The sequence below is a fragment of the Marmota flaviventris genome, chromosome 7 (genome assembly GCF_047511675.1).
Source record: "Marmota flaviventris isolate mMarFla1 chromosome 7, mMarFla1.hap1, whole genome shotgun sequence".
Lineage (NCBI taxonomy): Eukaryota > Metazoa > Chordata > Mammalia > Rodentia > Sciuridae > Marmota > Marmota flaviventris.
Genome location: NC_092504.1, coordinates 85,404,240 through 85,430,664, shown reverse-complemented (window position 1 = coordinate 85,430,664; position 26,425 = coordinate 85,404,240). Strand labels below are relative to the sequence as shown.

Below are 26,425 nucleotides of genomic sequence, written 5' to 3'. Positions count from 1 at the left end.
CCAGCTGAGGACCCAGTCCTTAGCCCGCCCACCACCGTCTCAGCCTGAACTGCCGTTTTCAATCGGCCAATCAAATTCTTCATTGGCTTCGCGCCTCCTCAGCTGGCCGTGCTTCCTGAAGCCCCACCTCCTTGGAAGCAGCCGTCACCCGTGACGTCTGCGACGGACTCACGGCCTCCGGCGGGGGGACGCGAGAACGGTGTCGCTCGTCATATGACGCGAAATAACCACGACTTTAAGGCTCTGGAGACGGAAAGGGCTGAAGGACGCAGTCTCTGACCCTGTATTTGGGGAATTGATCCGAGTAAGTGACAGGTGGCGTTTAGGGCGCTCAGGTTGGGTGAAGTCTAAATTCCTGTCAGTCCTTTTTCATGCCGTCTATTGTATCATCTGTCTCCTTCCTACCCCGCCCCCTCCCATCAGTTCGCTTGGCCTTGTACCCTGTGCGCACGCGCAGAAGTCCTGTGGCGGCCCACGTAGTTCCCGTTTTCGAGCTATGGGGGCGCGCAGTGACTGGCGTTGGGAGGGTTGGGGCACGCCCCACATTTGGCGGCGTCTCTGCGGAAGTACGGGTGGCGAGAGGAGCAATAGGGAAAGTGACTTATTTGCGGACGCTGGAGTTGACTTTTGGCTGCCAAAGGATAGCAAATATGAGGACTTGGGGGCGTGTGACTTCTTTTCGAAATTTCTAGTCCCTGTCTTCGGAGAGGTGAAGAAAAGAGCTAACAAGTAATAATGATAGAGTGTACTGAATCCTTTGGTAGAATTACATAGGGAAAACAAATGAGGAGGAGATGAGGAAAGACGTAGTGGGCCACAAGAGTAAGACGGCATTTAAACAGCTTTGGAAATTGAATAGGGATTTAGAAAACACCTTAGGCTGGAAGACTCATTCAAGGCAAAGACACAGGCCACTAAAGTGTTTTTGTTACCACTGAATCGGCTTTGACTAGAACAGTGATTCTTGACCCTTTTTGGCACACGCGTTGTTTTGAAAACCAGGAAAAAAGTTATTGATGAGCGTCCCAGGAAAATGTGTCTTTGAAAAAAACTTTTTGTGTAGAATTTCATAAGGAAAAAAAATTTTTGGCTGATTTTTGGCAAAAAGAAAAAAGCCTATCAACTTCACTGGTCCAAATACTATGCCTTTCATTGTCATTGAGTAATTTTACAACTGTGTAACTTGTAGAGAACCATAAAAATGGAAATTGGGTTTAGTCAAGGATACCATTAGTAATTGCCTCTGCTTGTATATGTTAATATTCATTTTAATGTACCTGTATGGGTGTTTGGTTTTTTGATTTGGTTAGGTTTTTGAGGGGTTTTTTTGGGGGGGAGGGGGTCCTAAGCAATAAAGGCTCTTGTTTCCTCTCATATTTTCCATTGGTGTATTATAATTATACATATTGGAGAATTCATTGTTAGCATATTCATACATGCATACCACATAGCAGTTTAATTTGACCTTTATTGTGTCCCAGTATATCTCCATTTCCTCCCCTTCTCCCTCCCTCTGGTTCCTGTCCTCTACTCTATTGGTCTTCAGTATTCATAAGAACACACAGACACACTTTTCCTTTTTCCACTCTAACTTCCACAAAGGAGAGAATGTATGACCCTTGACCTTCTGAGTTTGACTAGTTTCACTTAACATAATGTTTTCAACTTCCATCCATTTTCTTCAAATGACATAATTTCATAATTATTTATGTCTAAATAAAACCCCATTGTGTATATATATACCATATTTTCTTTATTCATTCATCCATTGATGAATACCTCTAGGCTGGTTCCATAGTTTGGCTATTGTGAATTGTCCTGCTATAAACATGAGTGTGCATGTATCACTATAATATGCTGACTCTAATTCTTTTGGATAAACATCCATGAATGGTATATGGGGTTCCATTTCTAGAGTTCTGAGGAATCACCATACTGATTTCCACAGTAGTTGTCTAATTTACATTCCACCAACAGTTTAAAGTATTTTTCACCACCTCTGTCCAGCATTATTATTGTTTGTATTCTTTTTTTTTTTAAGTTGATAGACCTTTATTTTATTCATTTATTTATATGTGGTGCTGAGAATCGAACCCAGTGCCTCACACATGTCAGGCAAGGCTCTAGGGTTGAGCCCCAGCCCCAGCCCTATTGTTTGTATTTTTAATGGCTGCCATTCTGACTGGAGTATGATGAAATATCAGGGTAGTTTTTTATTTGCATTTCCCAAGTTGTTAAAATTGGTGAACATTTTGTTTTGCATATTTCTGGACCATTTATATTTCTTTTATTTTTATATAATTATTTTTTTAGTTGTAGTTGGACACAATACCCTTATTTTAGAGGGTGGTTGCTTAGTTTTTTGAGTTCTTTATATATTCTGAATATTAATCCCCAGTCAGAAGAGTAGTTAGCAAAGATTTTCTCCCATTCAGTAATTCTTTCTTCACATTCCTAATTGCTTTTTTAATTCTTCATTGAGTTGCTTTGTAGCATGTAAGTTTCTCTCATTAACTAAGTAAAAGCTCTACCAGGTATTCATGTTATATTTGTACAAGCATCATGATTTACCCTTCCTTTAAAATTTATTATTTAGCAATTTCATGGATTCATAAGAACTCTTGAAACACACCTAAAGTTCCACAGAATTAAGGTTAAGAATCTATATAGATCAGAAAATACCATGTATGATGGCAAATTTCAGGTTTTACTAAAAAGTAGGCAATGTGAGACTCAAATATAACACGACACATTAACATTGCCATCTTTAAAAAGCCAAGTTCCTTAACCTTTCAGCCTCCATTAAAAGAGGATGGAAGAAACTACCTGATAGGATTGTGTGTATTTAGAACAGTGTGTTTAAAGTAACTGACATTGTTACACAATAACTTATAATCTTTGTTCAAAGCTCATGTTTAAAAGCCAGTTAGACTACTGGTTTACTTATATTTTTTAAATATAAATTATGTTACTGAGAAGTGATAAGGAATTTCTGAAGTTGCAAGTTTGTTTGTTTTGTTTTGTTGTGTTTTTGGTACCAGGGATTAAACTCAGGGGCTTGAAATCTCTGAGCCACATCCCCAACCCTATTTTGTATTTTATTTAGAGACAGGGTCTCTACTGAGTTGCTTAGCGCCTCTCTATCGCTCAGGCTGGCTTTGAACTCTCCATCCTCCTATCACAGCCTCTGGAGCTGCTGGGATTACAGGCGTGTGCTATTGCGCCAGACTGAAGTGGCAAATTTTGACATCAGCATCACAGAACCCTATCCATGTTTTGGGCAAGTTGCACATAGTTTTCTATGAAGAATGGATGATTTCCAGTAGTTTATAAATTGTTGCCATATTCTAGTGACAATAGTTGTGGAAAACACTGGAAATGAGAGCTCTTTCAAAGATTAAATTGAATGTGATAGATTGGTAAATAATGTGGTTATATGTTATTGAATGTTTTTTATAGCAGCAGTTTGATGTTCTTTATGAAATTTTGACTAATCCTTACAACCTTGTTTAGGTATGATTTTTTTCTTTAATCATCTTACTTTGCTTTCTGTTTAATCCATATCTTCCCTAAATGAAAGGTATATTTCATCATCTGAATCCTTAGAAGAATGAAGGAGGGTCTCTGGGCTATGATACAAGAAATATGGTTTCTGGGAGAATTGTGACTTTCTGTGCTTTTGTAGTTCTATCCACTATTCCTTAGATGGTAGGCTTCCATCAGGAAAGGAAATGGAGAGTAGGCAGCTAGCCCTTTGTAATGTGGAGCTTCCCTCAATGATAAGCATAGCCTTTTGTATTATATTTCTATCCTAGCACCTTACAAAAGAATTTGAAATACTTCACTTTACAGGTAATTTTGGTGTTTTGTTTTTGTTTTTGTCTTTGTCTTTTTTGGAACTGGCAGTCGAACCCAGGCTTTGCAAATGCAAGGCAGACTTTGCCACTGAGCTACATCCCAGCCTGATACTTTTAAATATATTTATTTATTCAACAAATTCTTAGGTAGTGATCAAGGTAAAGTCCCAACCCTTATAATGTCTACATTCTAGTAGGGTAGATAGACAATAAAATTATAATTCCAGGTAACATAAGAGAATATATAGAAAATAGTGACTGGTGGGTTGATAGCTTTCAGATTGAAGGGGAGTTCATTTTTTTCTTCCACATTTGTTTTTAAATTTTGTTAGTTGTCAATGGACCTTTATTTATTTATGTGTGGTGCTGAGAATCAAACTCAGTTCTCACACATGCTAGGCAAGTGCTCTACCACTGAACCACAACCCCAGCCCCTCTTCCACATTTTTTATTGGTGCATTATACTTGTATATAATGATGGGATTTGTTACATATTCATACATGCAAAAATTACATAATATAACCTATAATTTGGCCAATATCAGTCCCCGGGATGTCCCCCCTCCCTACCTTCCATTTCTTGGTCCCTTTCCTCTACTGCTCTCCCTTTGATTTTCATGAGATGCCTACTCTTCCCCGTACTTTTCTTGTCCTTTTTCCTCTCCACCTTCTACATGTAAGAGAAAACATACCATGCTCAACTTTTATTTCACTTAACATAATGGTCAGTAGTCCCATCCATTGTCCTGCAAATTATATAATTTCATTTTTCTTTATGGCTGAATAAAACTCCATTGTGTATATATACCACATTCTCTGCCTGTTCCATAGTTTGACTAGTGTGAATTGTGCTCTGATAGGGAATTTTTAGATTGGATAAAAAAAGAAAGTCTCGGGACTGGGGTTGTAGCTCAGTGGTAGATCTCTTTTGCCTTCCATGCATGAGGCACTGGGTTCGAATCTCAGCACTACATAAAAATAAACAGGTAAGGATATTGTGTCCATCTACAACTAAAAAATATTGGAAAAAAAAAAGAAAAGAAAGAAAGTCTAAGATAGTGACATTCACAGACATCTGAGTAAAAAAGGAAGTAATCCATACAGATGTGTCAGGGAAGGTAGAGAGCAGAAAAAGGAGAGCCCTTGAAGTAGGAATGGCCATAGCATGTTTAAGACATCTAGAAATGGTGTTATAATCAGAGTGATCCTGCTGAAAGGAATTGTAGAAGTTAGAGATCCTCCGGTGGGATCACATAGGGCCTTGTAAACAGTAGGGCTTTTTAATTTTGAATGTAACAAGCAAATCTTTGGAGAAGTTTGTACAAAGAATTGCCTGATTCAGTCGTGCATGCCTGTAATCCCAGCTGCTTGGGAGGCTGAGGCAGGAATATCCAGAGTTCAAAGCCAGCCTCGGCACCAGTGAGATGCTAAACAATTCAGTGAGACCCTGTCTGTAAATAAAATACAAAATAAGGCTGGGGATATGGCTCAGTGGTTGAGTACCCCTGAGTTCAATCCCCTGTACCCTCCCCCCAAAAAAGAATTGCCTGATCTGATTTGCATTCTTAAATTACTATTCTATCTGGAAAATTAGTTATAAGGAAAGAAGAGTAAAAGCAACTTTAAACCAGTTAAGAGGATCTTGCAGTTCAGACAAGACATGATAGTAGCTTGGACCAGGTGGTTATGAAGGAGGAAATGAGAAGAATTCACGTTCAGAATGTATTTTAAAGGTAGAGCTAATGGAAGTGCTGATGAATTGACTGTAGAGTATGAGGAAGAGCAGAGTTAAGGATCACTGTCATGTTTTTGCCCACAACAATTTTTATATGGTGTTTCTGAGATGGGGAAAACTAGGACAAGAAAGTGTTTGTGTAAACTTCAAGATTTCTTTTTGTCTCATATTAAATTTGAGATATTCTCTGGGTAAGCAATTGGAAGTCATAAGTGGATAGTGTAAGATTGGAACATGGAGCTGATAAGAGAATATATAACTTGTGAAATAAACCCCAAAAGCTTAAAGCCTCGAAGAATGAATGAGTAGATAAGAAAGGAGCACAAGACTCAGTCCAGTCATAGGCAGCATGTATAAGTATAACACATTCTAGTAAAAGAAAACTTTCTTGGAAGCCACATGAATAAAGTATTTTCAAAGCAGGAGTTTCTAGCTCCAAATCTTGCTGAGAAATCAAATAAACAATGGAATTCACTGATAACTTTACAGTTTCACCTGCATGGTAGGAAGGAAAGCCTGCCAAGAGGGATTAAAGTGAGAGTATGAGATGAGCATGTGGTTATGCAATGCTAAATGACATTTCTTATTTTTCTAATTATTAATTTATATGTACAGCTGCATTTTATGTTTTAAGCTAGCATAAACTAAATGTTTCATTACTTTTATCTTTTTAAAATTGATACATGGCTGATCAGCTGAAGTCTACTCTGAAAAATGCCAAAATTCTCTTCTGTTGCCAATGGTAAGAATGTATGTTTAGTTAGAGATTTGAGGTTAAATGCATGAAGAACTTTGCATCCCCTTACTGAATATCAACTTAAAACACATTAATCATTTCTGTTACTATCTGCAGCATCACTGTACCTGATTCTAGTAGGCACTCAGACTCAGGAGACACAAATAGGCTTTAATCTAATACTATATTTACTTAGCTTTAAAGAAGGATACATAGCAAAAGATAGAGTAGGTACAACAGCTTCATCTCATGCAGAGGCTCAGACCTAGCATTTACCTGAATACAGCAGTTACTCAAAACTTTTGTTTTTGTTTTTCAAGTATTTTCTTAGAATTTCTTTTTTCTTTTTTTTTTTAATTCTAATCCAATATAGATGACAGAATGTTCTTTGACTCATTGTACACAAATGGACCACAATTTTTCATTTCTGGGGGTATGGAGATAGGAAATATGGTGGAATGAGATGGACATCATTACCCTAGGTATATATATGATAGCACAAATGGTGTGACCCTACTTTGTATAAAACTTCTGTATTTTTTTGCCCCTCCCCAACAGGTATGCCTGACTTCCCTAGGTAAGTGTTAAGGTGTATGTAGGCCACCTTCACAGGTAAAAAGCTTTAGCTCATTTTGCCCATGTTGCCTAACAATCTTTTATGGCATTCTGGTCACCTAGGCCCAAGGCCTGCATGCTTATATTATAGGTTCTCCAACCCAGGTATAACAGAACAGACATTTACAACTAATCCCATTTGTTTTCACCCTTCTATTTTCTAATATGAGACTGAGATTATTTTCAGGCAGGCCTGCATCAGCCCAGGCTTGATTTTTAATCTTTTGATAATGCACTCATACATATATATATATATGTATATATATATATATATATATATATATTTGTATGTACCTCTGGTGATTCAGTTCATTCAACAGATTTTATATACAATTTGCAATTTGTTCAACAAATGTTTGAGTGACTAAATAGCCAGGGATGGGGATGACTCCATAAACAAAACAGTCACAGCTGGGGATTTACCTCAGTGGTAGAACATTTGCCTAGCACAGTGAAGGCCCTGGGTTTCATTACCAGCCCCCAAAAATCTGAGCAACGGGGGGAAAAAAAGAGAAATCTCTTATTTCATTAATCCTACATTTTAGAAGGATAAAAAATAAATAAATAAAAAGCAGGGCCTGTAATCCCAGTGACTCAGTAGAAGACACTGGGGCAGTAGAACAGCAAGTTCAGGGCAGCCTGGGCAATTTAGCAAGACTCTGTCTTTAAATAAAGAAGAGCTTGGGATATAGCTTGGTGATAGAGTGCCCCCAGGGTGCAATCCCTAGTAATACAAGAAAAATGGTAGGATAAAGAATAAAGAAAAATTAAGCCAGGCAGAGTGACGTACACCTGTAAGCCCAGTGGCTCAGGAGGCTAAGGCAGCTGTATCTCAAGTTCAAGACTAGCTTCAGCAATGTAGTGAGGCCCTAAGCAAATTAGCAAGACCCTGTCTCTAAATAAAATACAAAAGAAGGGGGCTGGGGAATGCAGCTCAGTGATTAAGCTCCCCTGGGTTCAACTCCTGGTACAAAAAAGAAAAAGAAAAAAAAAAATCACATAGTAATGTTAGAAGGTGATAAGAACTAGAGAAAAATAAGGCAGAGGAAATATCAAATATCTGTCCAGAAATTTGCTTTTTAAATATGATTGCCAGAGGAGACCTCACAGAAGTGACTTTTGAATAAAGACAGAGAGGTAAGAGAGCTCGCTATCTTATTTCAGGAGATATGTTTCAGAGAAAACAACAAGTTCAATAGACCCAGGGTCTAAGTTTTAGAATAGCTAAAATCAGGAAGATTGTAAGTTCAAAGCCAGCCTCAACAGTTAGAGAGGCTCCAAGCAAGTTAGCCAGAACCTGTGTCTAAATAAAAAGGGCTGGGGGATGTGGCTCAGTGATAAAGAACATCTGGGTTCAATCCTCAGAACAACAAGTGAGGAAAGCAAAGGAACAGAAGCATGAGGGAATTGCCTCCCAAGAAATATTCTACTTCTAGAAAGCAGTAATTGGTAAAAGTCAAGAATCAAATTTATATTTGGAGTTACTTGTGAATCTTGCACTTGCATCCACTGACAGTTTTCGGCGGACGCATCTTACTAATTAAAAACCCAATGCTTCACACATGCGCTACCACTGAACACAACCCCACTGTGTTGATGTTTCTGCAGTTTAAAAGGAATACAGGAGGTACATTATGTGCAAGGCCCTGGGTTCAATGCTCAGTACCAGGCAAAGACTATATATAATATACATTTTACTTTTTTGTCTTCAGATATGGAAACAGACAGTGGAAATCAAAAGATAATGGAAGAAAGCGCTGAGAAAAAAAAAGATGTAGAGAAAAAGAAACGGTCTCGGGTGAAACAGGTGCTTGCAGATATTGCTAAGCAAGTGGACTTCTGGTTTGGGGATGCAAATCTTCACAAGGATAGATTTCTTCGAGAGCAAATAGAAAAATCTAGAGATGGATGTAAGTTTCTGTTTCTATTACCTAAATTCCCACAAAGGCTCCCAATTATCACCCAGGTCACATAACATGTGACCCACCATTCGCAAATGTCCATTGTGTGTATAAAGAGGGAAATATGCTTATTCTACTTTCTGTCTAGATGTTGATATATCACTTCTGGTGTCTTTTAACAAAATGAAAAAGTTGACTACAGATGGGAAGTTAATTGCCAGAGCACTGAAAAGTTCCGCTGTTGTCGAGGTAAAAAATTAAAATTTATTGAATTGTTATGAATTCCCATAGCAATTTTTATTAAATTAAATGTATTCCTTTTAAAGCTGGACTTAGAAGGCACCAGAATCAGAAGAAAAAAACCTCTCGGTGAACGACCAAAGGATGAGGATGAGCGCACTGTATATGTGGTAAGACTTTTATTAAGGGGAGTACACAGAAGGACTTTTATTTTAACATTCATGTTAAAGGTATAGAATTTGAAAGCCTTTTTATTATCACAGGAGTTACTTCCCAAAAATGTTAATCACAGCTGGATTGAAAGAGTATTTGGGAAATGTGGCAATGTGGTTTATATAAGTATACCACATTATAAATCTACTGGAGATCCAAAGGGATTTGCCTTTGTGGAATTTGAAACAAAAGAGCAAGCAGCAAAAGCTATTGAGGTAGGTAGGTCCAAACCCTAAGGAGAAACAGAAAAAGCAAATTTAATGTTGTTGCAAAAAATAAATTACATTTACAATTATTTTATTAATTTTTAAATTTCAGTTTCTTAACAACCCCCCAGAAGAAGCACCAAGAAAACCGGGCATATTTCCCAAGACAGTGAAAAATAAGCCTATTCCAGGTTTAAGAGTAGCTGGTGAGTAATTTAAAGTTCATCAAAAGTATAATGTTACATGTCACATTACTTTTATACTTTACTTTTATTTACAGAAGAAAAGAAAAAGAAAAAGAAGAAGAAGGGCCGAATTAAGAAGGAAGACAATGTGCAAGCAAAAGAGTTAAATATGGACACAAACAATGAGAGTATCTCTAAGATAAAAAGGTCAAGGACAACATCCGAGGGCTCTGAAACAGAAACACCTGAACCTCAAAAGCAGCCCACAAAGAAAAAAAAGAAAAGGGAAAGAGAAGTATCCAGCTTACCTGAAGGCAAAACAGGGAAGAGGAAGAGAAGCAGTTCTGGAGATGCAGAGTGCTTAGCTCCCAAATCTAAACTGAAGAAAATGGCTCAAAAAGACATTATAAAAGAAGCTTCTGAAGTTTCAAAAGAAAACAGAGGTATTAAGTTTACAATCAGATATGCTGAAATCTGTTTGCGTTTAGATTCAATGGAAACCTGTTTCAAATACATTTACAGTTACAAATCCGTTTACATTTCTCTAGACTTAGAATTCTCTACAGAAGAGGAAAAGGATGGTGGAGACATAAAAGATGGTTCTCTAAAAACAAAGAGAAAGCATAAGAAAAAACATAAAGAGAGACATAAAATGGGTGAAGAAGTTATACCACTGAGAGTACTGTCCAAGTAAGTAATTTCCTAGTGTGAACAGACCAACACTCCATCACCATTGCTAAAGTGCAATTCCAGTTTATATTCAACAGAGTTGCATGTTAGCAACAGTGATGGCCTGTAGTCCCATACCTAATTCAAGCTGGTTTCTGTATGTGCAGATTATGTAGGAACCACCACACTCAAACATGGAAGCACTTATTTTATCATGTCACAGCAAGTGCCTCCATGTTAAAGTAAAGGTGACCCCTGAACAGATGTAAATATACTTCAAATGACAGTTTGAGTACTCCATTTTAAGTTACTGAATTGTAAAAGGAAGACTTACCATCACCAAAACATGGAAGCACTTACTTTCCCAGTTTCAAAGCAAGTACATCCACGTTTAAGTGGTGGGGAGCCCAGACTTAACACTATTAACCTGTAGCAAAGGTAAAAATGAATAATAGTCTTCTAAAATGCAAAATATTAGTAGTCGTGCCGTTCTGGAGACACCTCCACTGAAACATGGAAGCACTTACTTTGTTTCACACAGCAGGTACCCCCATGTTAAAGCAAAGAGGACCCCTGCAAAATCTTAGGGCTAAAAAGTCCCATTCTGGTGCAGTAAGTTGAATTCACTTCTACTGAAACATGGAAGCACTTACTCTTTTTTAAAAAGCACAGAAAGCACCTCCATGTTAAAGTTGAAGGGAGTCCACTCATACAAGAACTTCTCTTAGTACCAAAAAATTAAAAGCTGAAGAAAAAAAACAATTTAGAGGAAGTTTGTTTTTTTTTTTACCTTACGTTCGGCACCAGTTTCCAAGGAGTTCTGTCCTCATCTTCTGGAGTAGTAAAGAGAAGGACTTTGGCACTTCTATTTATACTGTTCTTACCTCCTGAATTCCTTTTGCTTTTTTATCTCAGAGAATCATTACAAGAGCCTTTTGTTATTTTAATGTGTCAGCTCTCAGGGAAAGTATGATCCTGGGAGGGTCTGGATACTTTTTTTTTTTTTTTTTGAAGTATACAGATGTCAATGTTAACAGTTAAAACCATTACCACAAGATATCCTCCTCTTGGGAAAAAAAAAAAAATCTCCTATCTGCTTGTTTGATGGCACAGATTAGGGTAACAATTGAGTACTCCCACAGAGCCAGGAGATGCATTGTGTTTTTATCTGGAGGAGCTCTCACAGTTTGAAGAAACATCTCCATGTTAAAATGTATGTAAATAAATTGCTTCCATGGGGTGTTTTTTTCTTCTCAGAAATTCCTCTTGGTTCAAGTAAGTACTAGAAGAATGTTATCTCCCAAATTGGAAGAAGTTTAACAACCTTTAAATTTTAATCTCTCACTTTTCCCCCAAAATAACTGATCTAGTAAATGTTACTAATTAATGAATTAACTCTAAAATTTGACATTCATAAAATGTTAAAAACAGTAATCTAATTTGGAAACTTAAAACATCTCTTCTGAATGCTGGGGCAGGAAGAACTCACTTTGATTTGCTAGATAGATTTAGGAACTAAGAAATAATTTGCCGCTAAGGCTTGTAGACAAAGAGAAAACCTGGGAGGAGTATATGCAGGACTCATTGTGAATGTACTTGTTTACGTTAATTTATATGTTTAAGTAAAAAAGTCAACTGTTGTCCCTTTTCCTACTTCACTTTTTTACCTTACAGGAGCGAATGGATGGATTTAAAAAAAGAGTATTTGGCATTACAAAAAGCCAGCATGGCTTCTTTAAAAAAAACTATATCCCAAATAAAATCAGAATCAGGAATGGAGACAGACAGAGGAGTTCCTAATAACTCTGAAATGAGAAATGAAAAAGGTAAAAATCACTATGGTACCAGAAAAGTATATGAGTTATATTTGATTTTGGCGGTTTATTTTAACAAATATTTGAGGAGCTGGGAATGTAGCTAAGATAGATAAATTTTCACATTTAAATATATTTAAAATATTCTAATGTAATACCTGTGATTATTTATTTATTATAATTCTTTTGTTCATTCATGGGAAAACATGTTTAAGGTTTTTACAAATGCTCTTCTAACATTAACAATTTGCATTGACAGTAACTATGTAGCATTCTATATTTTATTTCCTGGTTATCTGAAATAAGCAGTATGACACAATATAGCCTCCACAATTAATTCATTACTCCTTTTAAAATTAAGTGAATTGTAAATTGATTATTTATCAGCCAAAGAAATCTTGTTCTAAGAGTGGTCCTAAGTGTTAAATTATTAAGTGTGAGAATGTTTTGCTTTTCAAATCAACAGCTCACAGTCAAGAGAATCACCCTCAGGAGAAGGTTAATGCTCCAGGACCACAGTTTGTGAGTGGAGTGATTGTGAAGATCATTAGCACAGAACCTCTACCTGGCAGGAAACAAGTTCGGGTAATAACTTTTAAGCCCTTAAACTATTATTGGTTCCTTTCTCTTTTTTTTTTAACTTCCCTGTGTGAACATGTTTTATAATATAGAAGACAAAACAAATCAAATTACCTTATCTGAAGAATTTTGTTCTATGCTAACTGATCTTTAGGTTTTGCTTCAAGTTAAGTATAACTTAAAGTATAAGTATAACTTTAAGTATAACTTAAAGTATAACAGTCAAGACCAAAATTCTTGACTGACTCAGATTTGCAGTGATCACAGTTTGAACATCCTTCTTTTACAGGAAAATTACAATTTGTGTTTAATTTTATTTGTGTCGATAATGGCTGAGTGCTCTATAGTTTAAAGGAAATGTATTAAAGTGCTTCCCTAAGTTTTTTCCTGTTTTGTTTTCTGTGAAAACGTGATTTAGACAAATATTTCAGTACTTGATGCTATATTGTTTGTTTTTGAAGAATTAACTAACATTAGAGTTTGTCTAAATTTTTCTAAAAATTATAGTCATCTGATTGTCTGGTTCTGAAGCAAGACAAAGATTTTCTGAATTTGTATTATTAGCACTCTTAGCTTTCAATAGATACCTAAATTGTTTTGTTGCCTCTAAAAATAAAGCCAAAATAGATATGGAATAATATTTTAAAATACTTAAATAATATTTAAAATATTTTTTTCACTTTCCATGGATTTAATTTATTTTTCTCTTGATAAATCATTCTTGGAAATATGAAACTTAATTTTTGAAGAAATTAAAGATATTTTCAATCTGTGTTAATTACTTACAATTACAGAAAAGTATAACCTGTTTTTGAAGAGCTACAAAATGGACTTGGGCAAATCAATCCCATCATTGTATATAATTTACACTATCAATTGCTATGCATACTGGTATATAATCTGTTTTTCCTCCATACAATTTATCATTGTTCTGCAGCTTTTTATACCAGCAAAGATAGCAAAACTTCTTATTAATGAATGCCTATTCCTCCATATAGGAGTATCTTATTTACTCTTACCCTGTCACTCATTTCACTGAGAAGCTTTATTTTAAACTGTAAACAATATTCTGTGATGCACCAAATATTTTTGAAGTTCTGTCATAATGATATTCAGTACCATGAGGTGTTTTCTTTGGGTTTTTCATATACCCATGCCAGTCAGGTTTTTTTTAACTTGAAAACCAGTAAGGGTATAAAAGCACTCCTTATCTAAAACTGTATCTTTAAAATTCTGTAGCCCACACTGATATCAATTTAGTTTCTCTTTCCAATGTTGCTGAGGGATTTGGCCAATCCAAAAGGCTATATTACCACCTTATATTTAAGCAGTAGTAGCAATATAGAATTTAGAAGGATAGGCAAAAAAAAAAAAAACATGGGAATATAAGTGAATGTTTAGCATGTACAAGTGTTTGCATTCAATCCTCAGCACCAAAAATAATTTTTTTAATTAAGAAGCTTTTATTATCAAAATGGTAATTAAAACAATTGCATATTCTTTATTTGCAATCAAAATCATAAGACAACCTCATTAATAAAGGTAGGAGTTACTTACATTTTGCTGAAGGAAAAACTGGTAAGATGGTAGTTACTGCACTATGACTTGCCCCTGTGATTACCAGGCTAATTTGTCATTATAAGGGTTTTAAATTCTAAGGGTTCTAAATCAGGAGGTTAACCTGACATTATAATGGATATTTAGTAAATATCTTTTGAATTGTACTAATTTAACCAGTCTAGAAAATCAAGTATAAAAGTGAATGCATTCAAATTATAGCAACTGAATTGTTTTTCTTGCTTTATGTCTAAATTTAGTTGCAGTCACTAGATAAAGAAATGGAAAGAATTGGCATGTATATTTGTCTACATTATCTCTTTTTTGTTTTAATTGATTCAGCAAATATTTACAGTCCTCAGCTTCTAGAGATTCAGGGGGTTTTACTCCCTATTCTTTAGTGTATGTTAATAAATTATTTTTTGTTCTACAACGAAATAATTTCCAAATAAACTCAATTCTTTCCATAATTTAAGTATCTAAAAATTCACCATTTAAAACTAGTATTAAGTTATTTGTGGGCTGGGGCGGTAACTCAGTGATAGATTCCTTGCCTAGCATGCATGAGGCACTGGGTTGATCCTCAGCGCCACATAAAAATAGATAAATAAAATAAAGGCATTCTGTTCCTCCACAACTAAAAAAAAAATTTAAAAAGTAAATGGAAGCAATATAAATGTTTTCCAGTTGCAAATCTCCATTTATTTCTTCAGCTTTAGGTAAGGAAGTTGATGAATTAAGAATTAGTGTAACATTCCTGCATAAATGCATTTAGGTACTCCCTACTACCTACTGTGAAAAAAACTTGTTTAAGAATGCAGGAATCTTGCCCTCACAGCAGGCATTATAGGTAAAACTTTTCCCTTGCTGTTGACCAAAACCTGTTTAGAAGAGGTTATTTAGATATTTTTTTCAAAAACTGAGAGCTTGTGAGCTGTGTTCCAGTACAACTACTCAAGAACTCCCAAGAATTTGTAGGTTCAATAAAACTTTTTTCATGAATGTTATAAAAAGTTGAACAATTGTTACATGTATTTTAAGTCATGAATGATGATGTACAGGTGAGTGAAAATAAACTTCCACCAAATACTGTTTTTCTTTCCTTTTAATTTTATTTCTCATTTCTTATAATAATTGCTCCCAGACTGTTTGGTGGAGGTTGGGGGTGGGCACCTTTGTACATTCCATTCCACAAATATATATATATATATATCACTGAATATAAAATGATAAGAAAAGTAATGTATTTTTAATAACAGCTTTGTTTTAGAAGAAATGTTGGACATGGGATACTTAGTCTCTGTAATGGTATTTTCATATAAAATATTTGATAACCCTTTGAATACTTTTCAGATTTATTTTGAAACATCTTAAATTATTGATTTTAAATTCCAATGCAGGATACTTTGGCCGCAATCTCAGAAGTTGTTTATGTTGATTTGTTAGAAGGAGATACAGAATGCCATGTCAGATTTAAAACTCCTGAGGATGCTCAAGCAGTTATGAATGCATATACTGAAATTAAAAAAAAGCACTGCTGGAAACTCGAGGTCCTTTCTGGTAAAACTTAATAATTTTTAACAATAATTATTATGGGTAATTCTTTTATATTTTTCTAATAGAACTAGTATTTTTTTTTCCAACTAGTTTAGTTCTGTTGATTTGGATTTTGTTTTTTTATATGACCTTATATTCAGTGCTCAATTATTGTTTTGTTTTTAAGGTGATCACGAACAGAGGTATTGGCAGAAGATTTTGGTAGATAGACAGGCCAAACTTAACCAGCCTCGGGAAAAGAAAAGAGGCACTGAGAAGGTAATCAGTTCATTTTTATGTCTTATGTGCTAAACTTTTTTTGGAGGTTGAATATCTTCTTTAAGTCACTAATAGATGACTATAAAATAAGTTTTGCTTTGCTATTGAATAACAAAGGTTTTCCCCAGTGTTGTGTTTTTTAGAGCAGTAGGGAAATGCTCATTTCTCCTTTTTTGAAACATAGGAAATTGGAATTGGAATTGGTTCGTACAAGGGTACATAACTTCAGAGCTTTTTTTGTTTTGTTTTTTGTTAAATTTACACAATCTTGATTTGGGCTGCTGTGTTTGTATTCTGGTGGTAAATGATTATAGAAAGATTGTCTTGATGGTAGAAACCACAATTTATTTAGAGTGTAACTTATAAAGACACTTGATTCACAGATAAGATTGAGATGTCATTTTTATTTCTTTTCCTCTAGTATAGTCAGCAAGTGTACTAGCCAGCTTAAATATTTCATGTAAGCTTTTTTTTTTTAATAATTGTTTTGGTGATAATTAGAAAGATATTGATAGTATATAAAATATTTTGTTCCATCAATCTTTGAAGCTTATACTTTGAAAACAAATAATAATAAAAATTTTAGGAAAACCTAAAAAGATGTACATCCTCTTAATTTGATGAACACTTTGAAAATTATACTTCACATATTCTCAGCTTGCTAATTTGGGGTTATATTTATACATATTATTTATTTATACTTAAAAATTGAGTGTTTTTCACCAGCCTTTCCATTGCCTGACATTTCTTGGAATTTATGATGATTTATGGGTAGGTTGCCTACTGGTCTTCCTTTGTTTACTTGAATGTTGGCCCACCTTATTGAGATGGGGAGGACTTCCCCTTCCTCCCTTCCTAAAGACTCTTTCAGGTGTTAATTTCAGCGAGCCCATTTGTGATTGTTTAAATGTTAAAATTATTATTCTAGAGCTGACACCTGAAATCTGGTTCAGTTTGTTAACTAATACTAATCCTTCTAATTAGTACAAAAGTTATTTAAATTGTAGATATTTTGAAAACTAGGAAATAATAATTATTTCTTTTTTTGTTTTAGAAATTTAGAAAGGTTTTTTTTCCCTTTGGAAATTTAAGGCAGTGTTGCATTCTTGTAACTGGTGGTACAAGCATGAGTAGCAAACTCCCCTGCTTTCGTGAGGCTTACAAATGTATAGTATAGGTGGATAATAATCAGTGCTGTGTAAAGTCAAGTAACTTTACAACAAATGGTGTTCTGTGGGCAGTTCTGTCCACAAACATAACCTTAATCAGAGACCTTAGGAAAGTGGGCCAGCAAGTCAGAAGCATTTAGCAGTGTATCTTTCCAAGCAGGAGTAATGAGAATTAAGTGCTTAGAAAAAATTAGGTGAATGTCAGTGATTCCGCCAAAAGTATGACATAAATAACTTACTAACAAGACAGCCCGGTTTTCCCATATAGTATTTAGTCCATCCTTAAGTGATTGGAGAAAAAAAAAACTAATAAAAAATTCTGGTTATTAGTTTTTGTGTTGTGGTATAGAACCAATACTGGAAACAATCTCCTGTGCCCTGTTCAGTTTATACAGAATTAAATGGGGAAAAATGAATTTATGTTATTTTCTACATGTAGTTTTATATATAAAAATCAGATACTAGTAAATTAATGAGTTCTCACAGAAGATCATTAAGTTCTCCCCACCAGGGTATCACTTATTTTTTCCTATCTCAAATCTTTTGTTCTGCTATTCTGAGGATTAAACCCAGAGCACTCTCTCAAACTATTGCAAGCACTCTACCACTGAAATACATTCCCGGCCTTTTTTTCCCCCTTTTATTTATTTATTTATTTATTTTTGAAATGGGGTCTTGCTGAGTTGCTGAGCCTGGCCTCAAACTGGCAATCCCTTCCTCATCCTCCCTAGTAGCTAGAATTACAGTTGCACACCACCACTTCTGGCTCTATCTAACCCAGATCTTTGTAACATATACTGTCACTTTTTGACCACCTCCAATGCTTTGATCAAACCCAGGGCTTCATGCATGCTAAGGAAGCACTTTACTTTTGAGCTACATCCTCAATACTTCCATGTTACTTTGAGCACATTGGTAAAAGTACTTATGTTTCTGGAGACAAAATGAAACTGCTTTTGTTTCCCTTCAGTTTCAAAACCATTTGAATTCTGTGAAGGTTTGGGGGTGCTGAAGATTGAACCCAGAAGCACTCAACCACTGAGCTACTTCCCCAGATCATTTTATTTTGAGACAAGGTATCACTGAGTTGCTGAGGATTTCACTAAATTGCCCGGGCTGGCTTCAAATTTGTGATTTTCCTGCCTCAGTCTCCTGAGTTGCTGAGATTACAGTCATAAGCCACTGCACCTGGCTGAATTTTTTGTTTTATCAACATAGTCTTTCTTTGCAAATTACTAATGTCTGAAATTCAGCAGGTCAAAGCAGAATTCATAAAATTAGTGAACAGGATCATAGATATTGTAATGTTCTAAACATCTGTGATTTTAACTTACCTCAATTAGAAAGAATCTTAATCAAATAGTGACTTTGTGAGTGGTAAATGACATCAAACTTTAAACTATTTCAACGGGGGTCTAGGGTTGTGGCTGGGCTGTAGAGCTTTTGCTTAGCATATGTGAGGCACTGGGTTCAATCCTCAGCAACACATAAAAATAAATAAAATAAAGGTATCATGTCCATCTACAGCTAAAAATATTTTTTAAAACAAACTATTTCTGTGAATATCCTTTAGGATCAAATTTTTAAAGAAAATGATTTTTCATTTACTCCAAAATAAGGTGTTTTAAATTTATACAAACATTTTAATCAGTTTTCTTTTGCTTTGCACATAATTTCACTTGCCCTTTTTTTTTTTTTTTTTTTTTTTAAGTTGTTACTCTTTAAGACCTTTATTAACAGATGCTTGCTGGGGTTTTTTTGTTGTTGTTGTTATTGTTGTTTTTTTGAAAAACAATAACGTTTCAAGTTGTAATGTTATTACAAATTAAAAATGAAGTTCCTGGGCTGAGGTTGTAGCTCAGTGGTAGAATGCTTGCCTGGCATGTGTGAGGAACTGGGTTCGATTCTTAGCACCGCATAGAAATAAATAAAAAATAAATATTCATCAACAACTAAACAAAAATATTTTTTTTTAAAAATGAAGTTCTTAAAATTTTTGACTTTTGGGCTGGGGATGTGGCTCAAGTGGTAGCGCGCTTGCCTGGCATGCATGCAGCCCCGGGTTCAATCCTCAGCACCACATACAAACAAAGATGTTGTGTCCGCCGAAAACTAAAAAATAAATAAATATTTAAAAATTCTCTCTCTCTCTCTCTCTCTCTCTCTCTCTCTCTCTCTCTCTTTAAAAAAAAAAATTTGACTTTTAAATTATAACCTTTAAAATGTATGTTGAAAAAACAGGCTTTTTTTAAAACACAAAAGCCTGGTTTTGGTTTGTCATTATCCAAAAGAGACATTTTTAGGTAACAATAATAAAAAAAAATACTGTATAGATAATGCCAATAGTTCTAGTTATTTGGTCAGTGGGCAAAAGGCAAGCTCTAGGGCTGGGGTTGTGGCTCAGTGGTAGAGTGCTTGCCTAGCATGTGTAAGGCACTGGGTTCGATTCTCAGCACCACATATAAATAAATAAAATAAAGGTCAATTGGCAACTAAAAAATATTTAAAAAAAAAAAAAAAGGCAAGCTCTAATGGTCTTCAGGTCCAATCTTTTGTTCATTTTTTACTGCGGGAATTTTATTTTCAATTATTGTTGGATGTCTTAAACTGGATGGTAAATAAGCCTGCATTTTACTTGCCTTCTTTTTTTTCTTCTTTTCTTCTTCTTTTTTTTTGTGCTGGGCATCAAACCCAGGGCTTCACACATGTTAGTCAAGCACTATGATGCAAGCTACACCCCTGGCCTCCTTTGTTGTCTTTAAAAAATATCCAAGAATATGGGCTGGGGTTGTAGCTCGGTTATAGAGCCCTTGCCTTGCACATGTGAGGCCCTGGGTTCAAAGTACTACATAAAAATAAAGATGTTGTATTGTGTCCATCTACAAGTAAAAAAAAAAATAAATAATTATCCAAGAATGTAACATAACTTATTAATAGAGCATTTAGATACCGAGTGCGTGGCACATGCCTATAATCCTAGCAGCTCCAGAGGCTGAGGCAGGAGTTTAAAAAGGCAAGGCACTAAGCAACTCAGTGAGACCCTGTCTCCAAATAAAATACAATACAAAATATGGCTGGGGATGTAGCTCAGTGTTGGAGTACCCTTGAGTTCAATCTCAGTACCTTGTACCAAGAGTACAACAGTTGAGTTAAATTAAGAATATCATTAGGTAATGTCTTAGTAATTATCCAAGTCCAAGGGGATATGAAACAACAAATATAGGTCCTGAAGATTCCTAAGAATTACTAATGTGTGGGTTGGGTATTTAGCTCAGTGGTAGAGGGCTTGCCTAGCATGCACAAGGCCCTGAGTTTGGTCCTGGCCCCTGAAAAACAATTACCAATATGGAGTAGGTGTTCTTAATTAAAAGATTTTAAGCAATGTATAGCTTTAGTGGGGGAAGGTAGTAGTTCAAAGATTTAATATCTATTATACTTAATGAACCATAATCTTAGCAATTTTCTTTCTGATTGATTTGACCTAAGCATAATTATCTAATTTTTCTCCCACTCCTCTTTTGTTTGAAAAAAAAAAATTTTTTTTAAACTTAAGAGTTGTGAAATATCAAATACATTCTGATTTCTGATTTCTTTCTCCATAGTTAATCACCAAAGCTGAAAAGATCAGACTGGCAAAGACTCAACAAGCAAGTAAACACATTAGATTTTCCGAATATGATTGAAAAAATTAAAGTTCACCTCTTAATTTCACTGGATACTTACTTAAGTGATTCTGGGAAAATCCATTTTTATTATGGTAGTACTATATAATGAATGTATTTCTAAAATCTGCATTTAATTAAAAAACTTTGATCCTTAAATTGTGTAAATAAGCTTTTTTTTTCATAGACAGAAATGCACTATATGCCACAATTTATCATTAAATGCTTTATTTGTTGAAATTACATAAGTCAGCCTCAACTGGTTTCATAAATAAATGTTTTGGACATTATTGTTAATTGCTTTTATTTACAAAACAAATACATACTTGCAAAAATAAAAATAAAAGTACCTGAATATAAAGTTCAGAAAACTGTAGTATGCTCACTGTACTTACTATTTTGAACAATTTATTTTTCATTTCAAATACCTTGGATGTCTTTTCATGTTGATGCATGCAGACATGTATGTGTAATAAGTGAGTGTATTTATTGTTCTTTTCCATTGAACAAAAGGTCATTATGAACTGTTTCTAAAAAAAATATTGAGTTTGTTTTTCATAAATATGTGCTTAATTTGATAAACAAAATAAAATATTCCAGGCTTTTCATTTTGACTAAACAAAGTAAAAGGTACCAGGTGATATGGGGAAAGATCTAGGAATCAACCTTAGACACAACTGAGGTCTGTCATTTTCTTAATCTCAGTCAATTTAGAATTTTCTCTTGAAGCAGAGTAAAATTGGGGCTGAGGATGTAGGTCAGTGGTAGAGTACTTGCTCACATGCAGAAGATCCCTCCAAGTTTGATCCCCAGCACCAAAAGGTTGAGTCAAAATTCTGGGGGCTTATGCATTATTGCTTTGGGGGAACCCATTGCCCTCAAGTCACTGAGAAGGCCACCATTCAAAATAGTTCTGAATCAGGAGTTCATTTCAAGTGTGAGTGTATGATTGATATATATACACACACACACAATAAATAAAATATCACTTGTGCCAGGCACAGTGGTGCACGCCTGTAATCCCAGTACTGGGAAGCTGAGGAAGGGGGATCCTGAGTAATTTATAGAGGCTGCAAGCAACTTATGGAGATCCTAACCACATCCCAGCCCTATTTTGTATTTTATTTAGAGACAGGGTCTCACTGAGTTGTTTAAGCACCTCGTTTTTTAATGACTCTCCATCCTCCTGCCTCAGCCTCCCCATCTGCTGGGATTATGGGCATGGGCCACTGTACCTAGCTAGACCAGATTTCTAAATAAAAAAGAAAGAAAGAGCTAGAATGTGGCTCTGTGGTTAAGGTGCCCCAGAGTTTAATCCCTACTATTAAGAAGAAAAAAAAAAGTTTCCATTGTTCCTGCATAGTTGGCTTTTTTTTTTTTTTTTAATTGGGGATTGATCCCAGGGGTGCTTTGTGAGTGAGCTACATTCCCAGCCCTTTTTTAATTTTATTTTTTATGTTGAGACAGGGTCTCAATAAATTGCTGAGACTGTCCTCAAACCTGGGAACTTCCTGCCTCACCTTCCCAAGTCACTGGGATTACAGATGTACACCATCACACCTGGCTCTCATGGCACTTTTTTTTTTTTTTTTTTTTTGGTACTGAGGATTGAACTCAGAGGTGCTTCACCAATGAGCTACATTCTTTTTGTTTTTTATTTTGGGACAGAGTCTCATTAAGTCTTTCTTTTTTGGGAGAAGGGGATGTGAGAGGGTTCTGGGGATTGAATTTAGGAACACTCACCACTGAGTTACATTACCAGCCCTATTTTGTATTTTATTTAGAGACAGGGTCTCACTGAATTGCTTAGCATCTCGCTGTTGCTGAGGCTGGCTTTAAACTCGCAATCCTCCTGGTCTCAGCCTCCAAGCTGCTGCTATTACAGGGGTGCTCCATCGTGCCTGATTTTGTTAAATTTCTTAGAGTCTCACTAAGTTGCAGAGGCTGGCCTTGCTATCTCGATCCTCAGCCATTCCATTTGCTGCCATTACAGGCATGCACTACCATCCCAGGCCCTCATACTGCTTCTGGACCATGCTCAGGACACAAAAATAACTTGGGACTTTTTGTGATGTGGTGTAATTTACTGGGCTCATGGTGATTATTGATTCATTTATTTTCACCTGTCATTCAGAATAGGAATGGTTTTATACAGAACCCAGGAACATATTTAAAGAATGAAGTATGTGCCAGCATGGTGGTGTACGCCTGTAATCCCAGTGGCTCCGGAGGCTTAAACAGGAGAATCACGAGTTCAAAGCCAGCCTCAGCAATGGTGAGGCACTAAGCAACTAGGTGAGACCTTGTCTCTACATAAAATACAAAATAGGGCTGGGGATGTGGCTCAGTGGTCAAGTGCCCCTGAGATCAATCCCCAGTACCAAAAAAAAAAAATGAATGAAGTATGTTAGAGCAAGTGAAAAAGAAATCTTGTTATGAATCTTGGTTGCAACAAGTAGAAACCAAAGGCTGGGGGTGTGGCTCCCTGGTAGAGCACTTGCCTTAACAAGTGTGAGGCAGTGGGTTCGATTCTCAGCACCGCATATAAATAAAGTCCATTGAGAACTAAAAAAAAAGTAGAAACCAAAACTAGATGAAGCAAAGGAAAAAAAATATCCTGAGAATACTAGGGAGACAGATGAAATATAAGGGAGAACAATATCAATAATAAACCTCTCTATTTCAAACTATTTCACAAAGAGAGCAACCTTTTTTAAAGAGACCAAAGGTTAATTCAGCATCTACCCCACCAATACTTTTATAAATGTAAAGACAAGAAAATAGTTTAGGAGCCCAGGCTGCTGTAGACCTCTCAATAGAGTTCCTAAAGAGGCCACCTTGAGTTTCTGAGCAGTTGAGTTATCGCAGTGTTCTCCAAACTCACAAACTCAGTTTAAAATTCCTAAATTCCAGTCAGGTGCAATAGCACATGCCTGTAATCTCAGCAACTTGGGAGGCTAAAGCAGAAGGATCGCAAATTCAAAGCCAGCTTCAGCAACCTAGTGAGGCCCTAAATAATTTAGCAAGACCTGTCTCAAAATAAAAGAGTTAAAGACATATAGCTCAGTGGTTAAGGACCCCTGCGTTCAATCCCCAGTACCAAAAAAAAGAAAAATAGGACAGAATCTGAAGGATCAGGCCTGGGGCCCAGAGCATGATCAATGTGGCAAGAAAAACAGGCAGGGTCTCTGAGTACCCTTAACAGGACTACAGATTTTTGAATAATTTTTTTTTCTTTTTTTGTGTTGTTTTGGGGTTCAGGGCCTTGTGCATGTGAGGCAGGCACTCTACCAAGTGAGCTATATCCCTAGCCCCTTGAGTAATTTTTTTTAAAGGAGAGCAAAGGTTAACTCAGCATCTACTCCACTAATACTTTTATACATGTAGAGATAAGAAAAGAGCATATGTTGATCCCCAGTGCAGCAAAAAAAGAAAGAAAGAATGTTAAAGGGGAAAAATAGGTCAGTTTCAGAACAGCATGAAGAATCTCCGCAGCTGAAGAAGGCTGGTTTAAAAAAAGGTAGGAAAAGACAATGGGATAGGTTGAAGTATCAATCTATAGACACTATCATGATATCATACAACAGACTTAGGAATTTGCCCCTAGGCCATTGAAGGTCTTAACCCTGGGAACAATATCTTAAAATTTCAGTCTAATAAAACCAGCATTAAAATATCACTATTTAAAGAAGAAACAGGTATCAGTAAAGCAAGATTGGAAAGCCATTAGAGGTCTGGGTGTATAGGTCTGTGGTAGAATACCTGCCTAGGATGTGTAAGGTCCTGGGTTAGATCTCTAGCACCAAAAAAAAAAAAAAAAAAAAAAAGCCACTTGGATAATTCACTCATGAAAAAAATAGATTTCTAGTAAATATACCAATAGGTAAGAATACCTGGGGCTGGGTTGGGGTTGTAGCTCAGAGGTAGAGTACTTGCCTAGCATGCGTGAGGCACTGGATTCGTCTATCCTCAGCATCACATAAAAATAAAGTAAAGGTATTGTGTCCACCTATAAATAAATAAAATGTTAAAAGAAAAAAAGAATTTACCTTAATGAGTTATTCTCACTCCAGGGGTGTACATAGATACAGTATAGCTCACAAACAGTGAATCACTTCCTGTGGTCCCACTATTCTTACCAGAACCCAAAGAAAGAAATAAGGGTTAAAGCTGCACATGGTGGTATAATGTCTGTAGTTCCAGCTACAGGTTGAGACAGGAGGATTATTTAAACCCAGAAATGGAAACTAGCCTAGGCAACATAGTGAGACCCTGTCTCAAATAAAGGGGGGTAGAGTGTTATATATGTGTGTTCAAATGTTTGTGCATGAGAGATTTTACTTTTATAAAATGTATATTTATGTAAAAATGTTCAGTGAGGCTAGGAAAATTGTTCAGTGGTATAGAGATTGCCTAGAATGTGCAAGGCCCTGGGTTAAATCCCTAACACCACAAAAACAAATAAAATTGTATATATTATTCCATTGCATGTGAGTTGTATATAAATGTGTGTGTGTATAATGTGTTTGTATATTTACAAACATGAGTATCGAAAAACATTGATTTTTATGTACACCATTCACTGTGATACTGTGATATGTTCATTTCCTTTTTGTTTTGTTTTGTTTTTGGTGGGGAAGTAAGGTGAAATTCTAGTGATGGAACTCAGGGCCTTGCACATGATAGGCAAGTGTTCTACCACTGAACTATACCACAACCTCCTATGATATTTTTCTATTTAATTATTTCTATTTAAATATTGATTGTAATCCATGTTTTGGAAAAAAATACTATCTCAAACCAGCATTAAAATATCACTGTTTAAAGGAAGAAACATGCAAATAATGGCATTGCCAGGAATAATAGTCACATTCAACAAATCAATAATTTCCAACAAAAGAGAGAAAAGGAAGAAAGTTCCAAAGAAAAGGAAAATAATGTTGGGAATGCAAGGCCTGAGTCAGAGGAAGAACTAGCAAGCCTTGATGACCGATCAGATCAAATGCTAATGAGTAGAAGCTATTTGTGAGATTTTGGGCTACATGGTAAAAAGTGGCAGTTGATTAAAAAGTGGAAGGAAAGAAGGAAGAAAAAATGGTGGAGGAATGCTGACTTTCAGGAGGTGGGCAGCTGGTGGTTTTGGGGTGTGGTGTAAGCTCTTTGATGGACATAGTTTTGGAAGGGAGTTTTAAATGGAAATATTCTACAGGTTAGCAGACCTATAGGGAATCAGTCTGATAATGTTGAGAGCCAAGTACAAAGACGGTTCTCCCCCAAAACCTACACTTTTGAAACAGTTCTCTGGAGAAGGGAGTATAAGATTATATGTGTCATTTATTTATTTGTAACAATTTTATGTATTTAGTTATTTAAACATGCAAAAGTACAGAGCTTAAACTCAAAAGTATTCTTACTGATCACTCTATATTAAAGTATTTAAGAACTACAGAAAAATGATTGCAGTAACAACTA

General features: G+C 35.7%; 1 protein-coding gene across 3 annotated transcripts; it reads left to right on the top strand.

Annotated features, from left to right (window-relative positions):
• The first annotated feature begins 158 nt into the window (after positions 1-158).
• Larp7 (La ribonucleoprotein 7, transcriptional regulator) lies at positions 159-21,112 on the top strand. 3 transcript variants are annotated; one of them, XM_027935485.2, is made up of 14 exons: positions 159-304; positions 6,887-6,905; positions 8,656-8,853; positions 8,993-9,093; positions 9,171-9,254; positions 9,348-9,512; positions 9,616-9,709; positions 9,784-10,131; positions 10,237-10,378; positions 12,032-12,183; positions 12,638-12,756; positions 15,708-15,867; positions 16,031-16,122; positions 20,894-21,112. In XM_027935485.2, the coding sequence occupies exons 3-14, from the start codon at positions 8,658-8,660 to the stop codon at positions 20,972-20,974; spliced, it is 1,734 nt and encodes a 577-aa protein (XP_027791286.1). In that variant the 5' UTR covers positions 159-304; positions 6,887-6,905; positions 8,656-8,657; the 3' UTR covers positions 20,975-21,112. The 3 variants fall into 3 exon arrangements, with proteins under 3 accessions (XP_027791286.1, XP_027791285.1, XP_027791287.1); XM_027935484.2 differs by lacking the exon at positions 6,887-6,905 and having other exon boundaries at positions 160-304; XM_027935486.3 differs by lacking the exons at positions 159-304; positions 6,887-6,905 and adding an exon at positions 597-729.
• Positions 21,113-26,425: the final 5,313 nt, after the last annotated feature.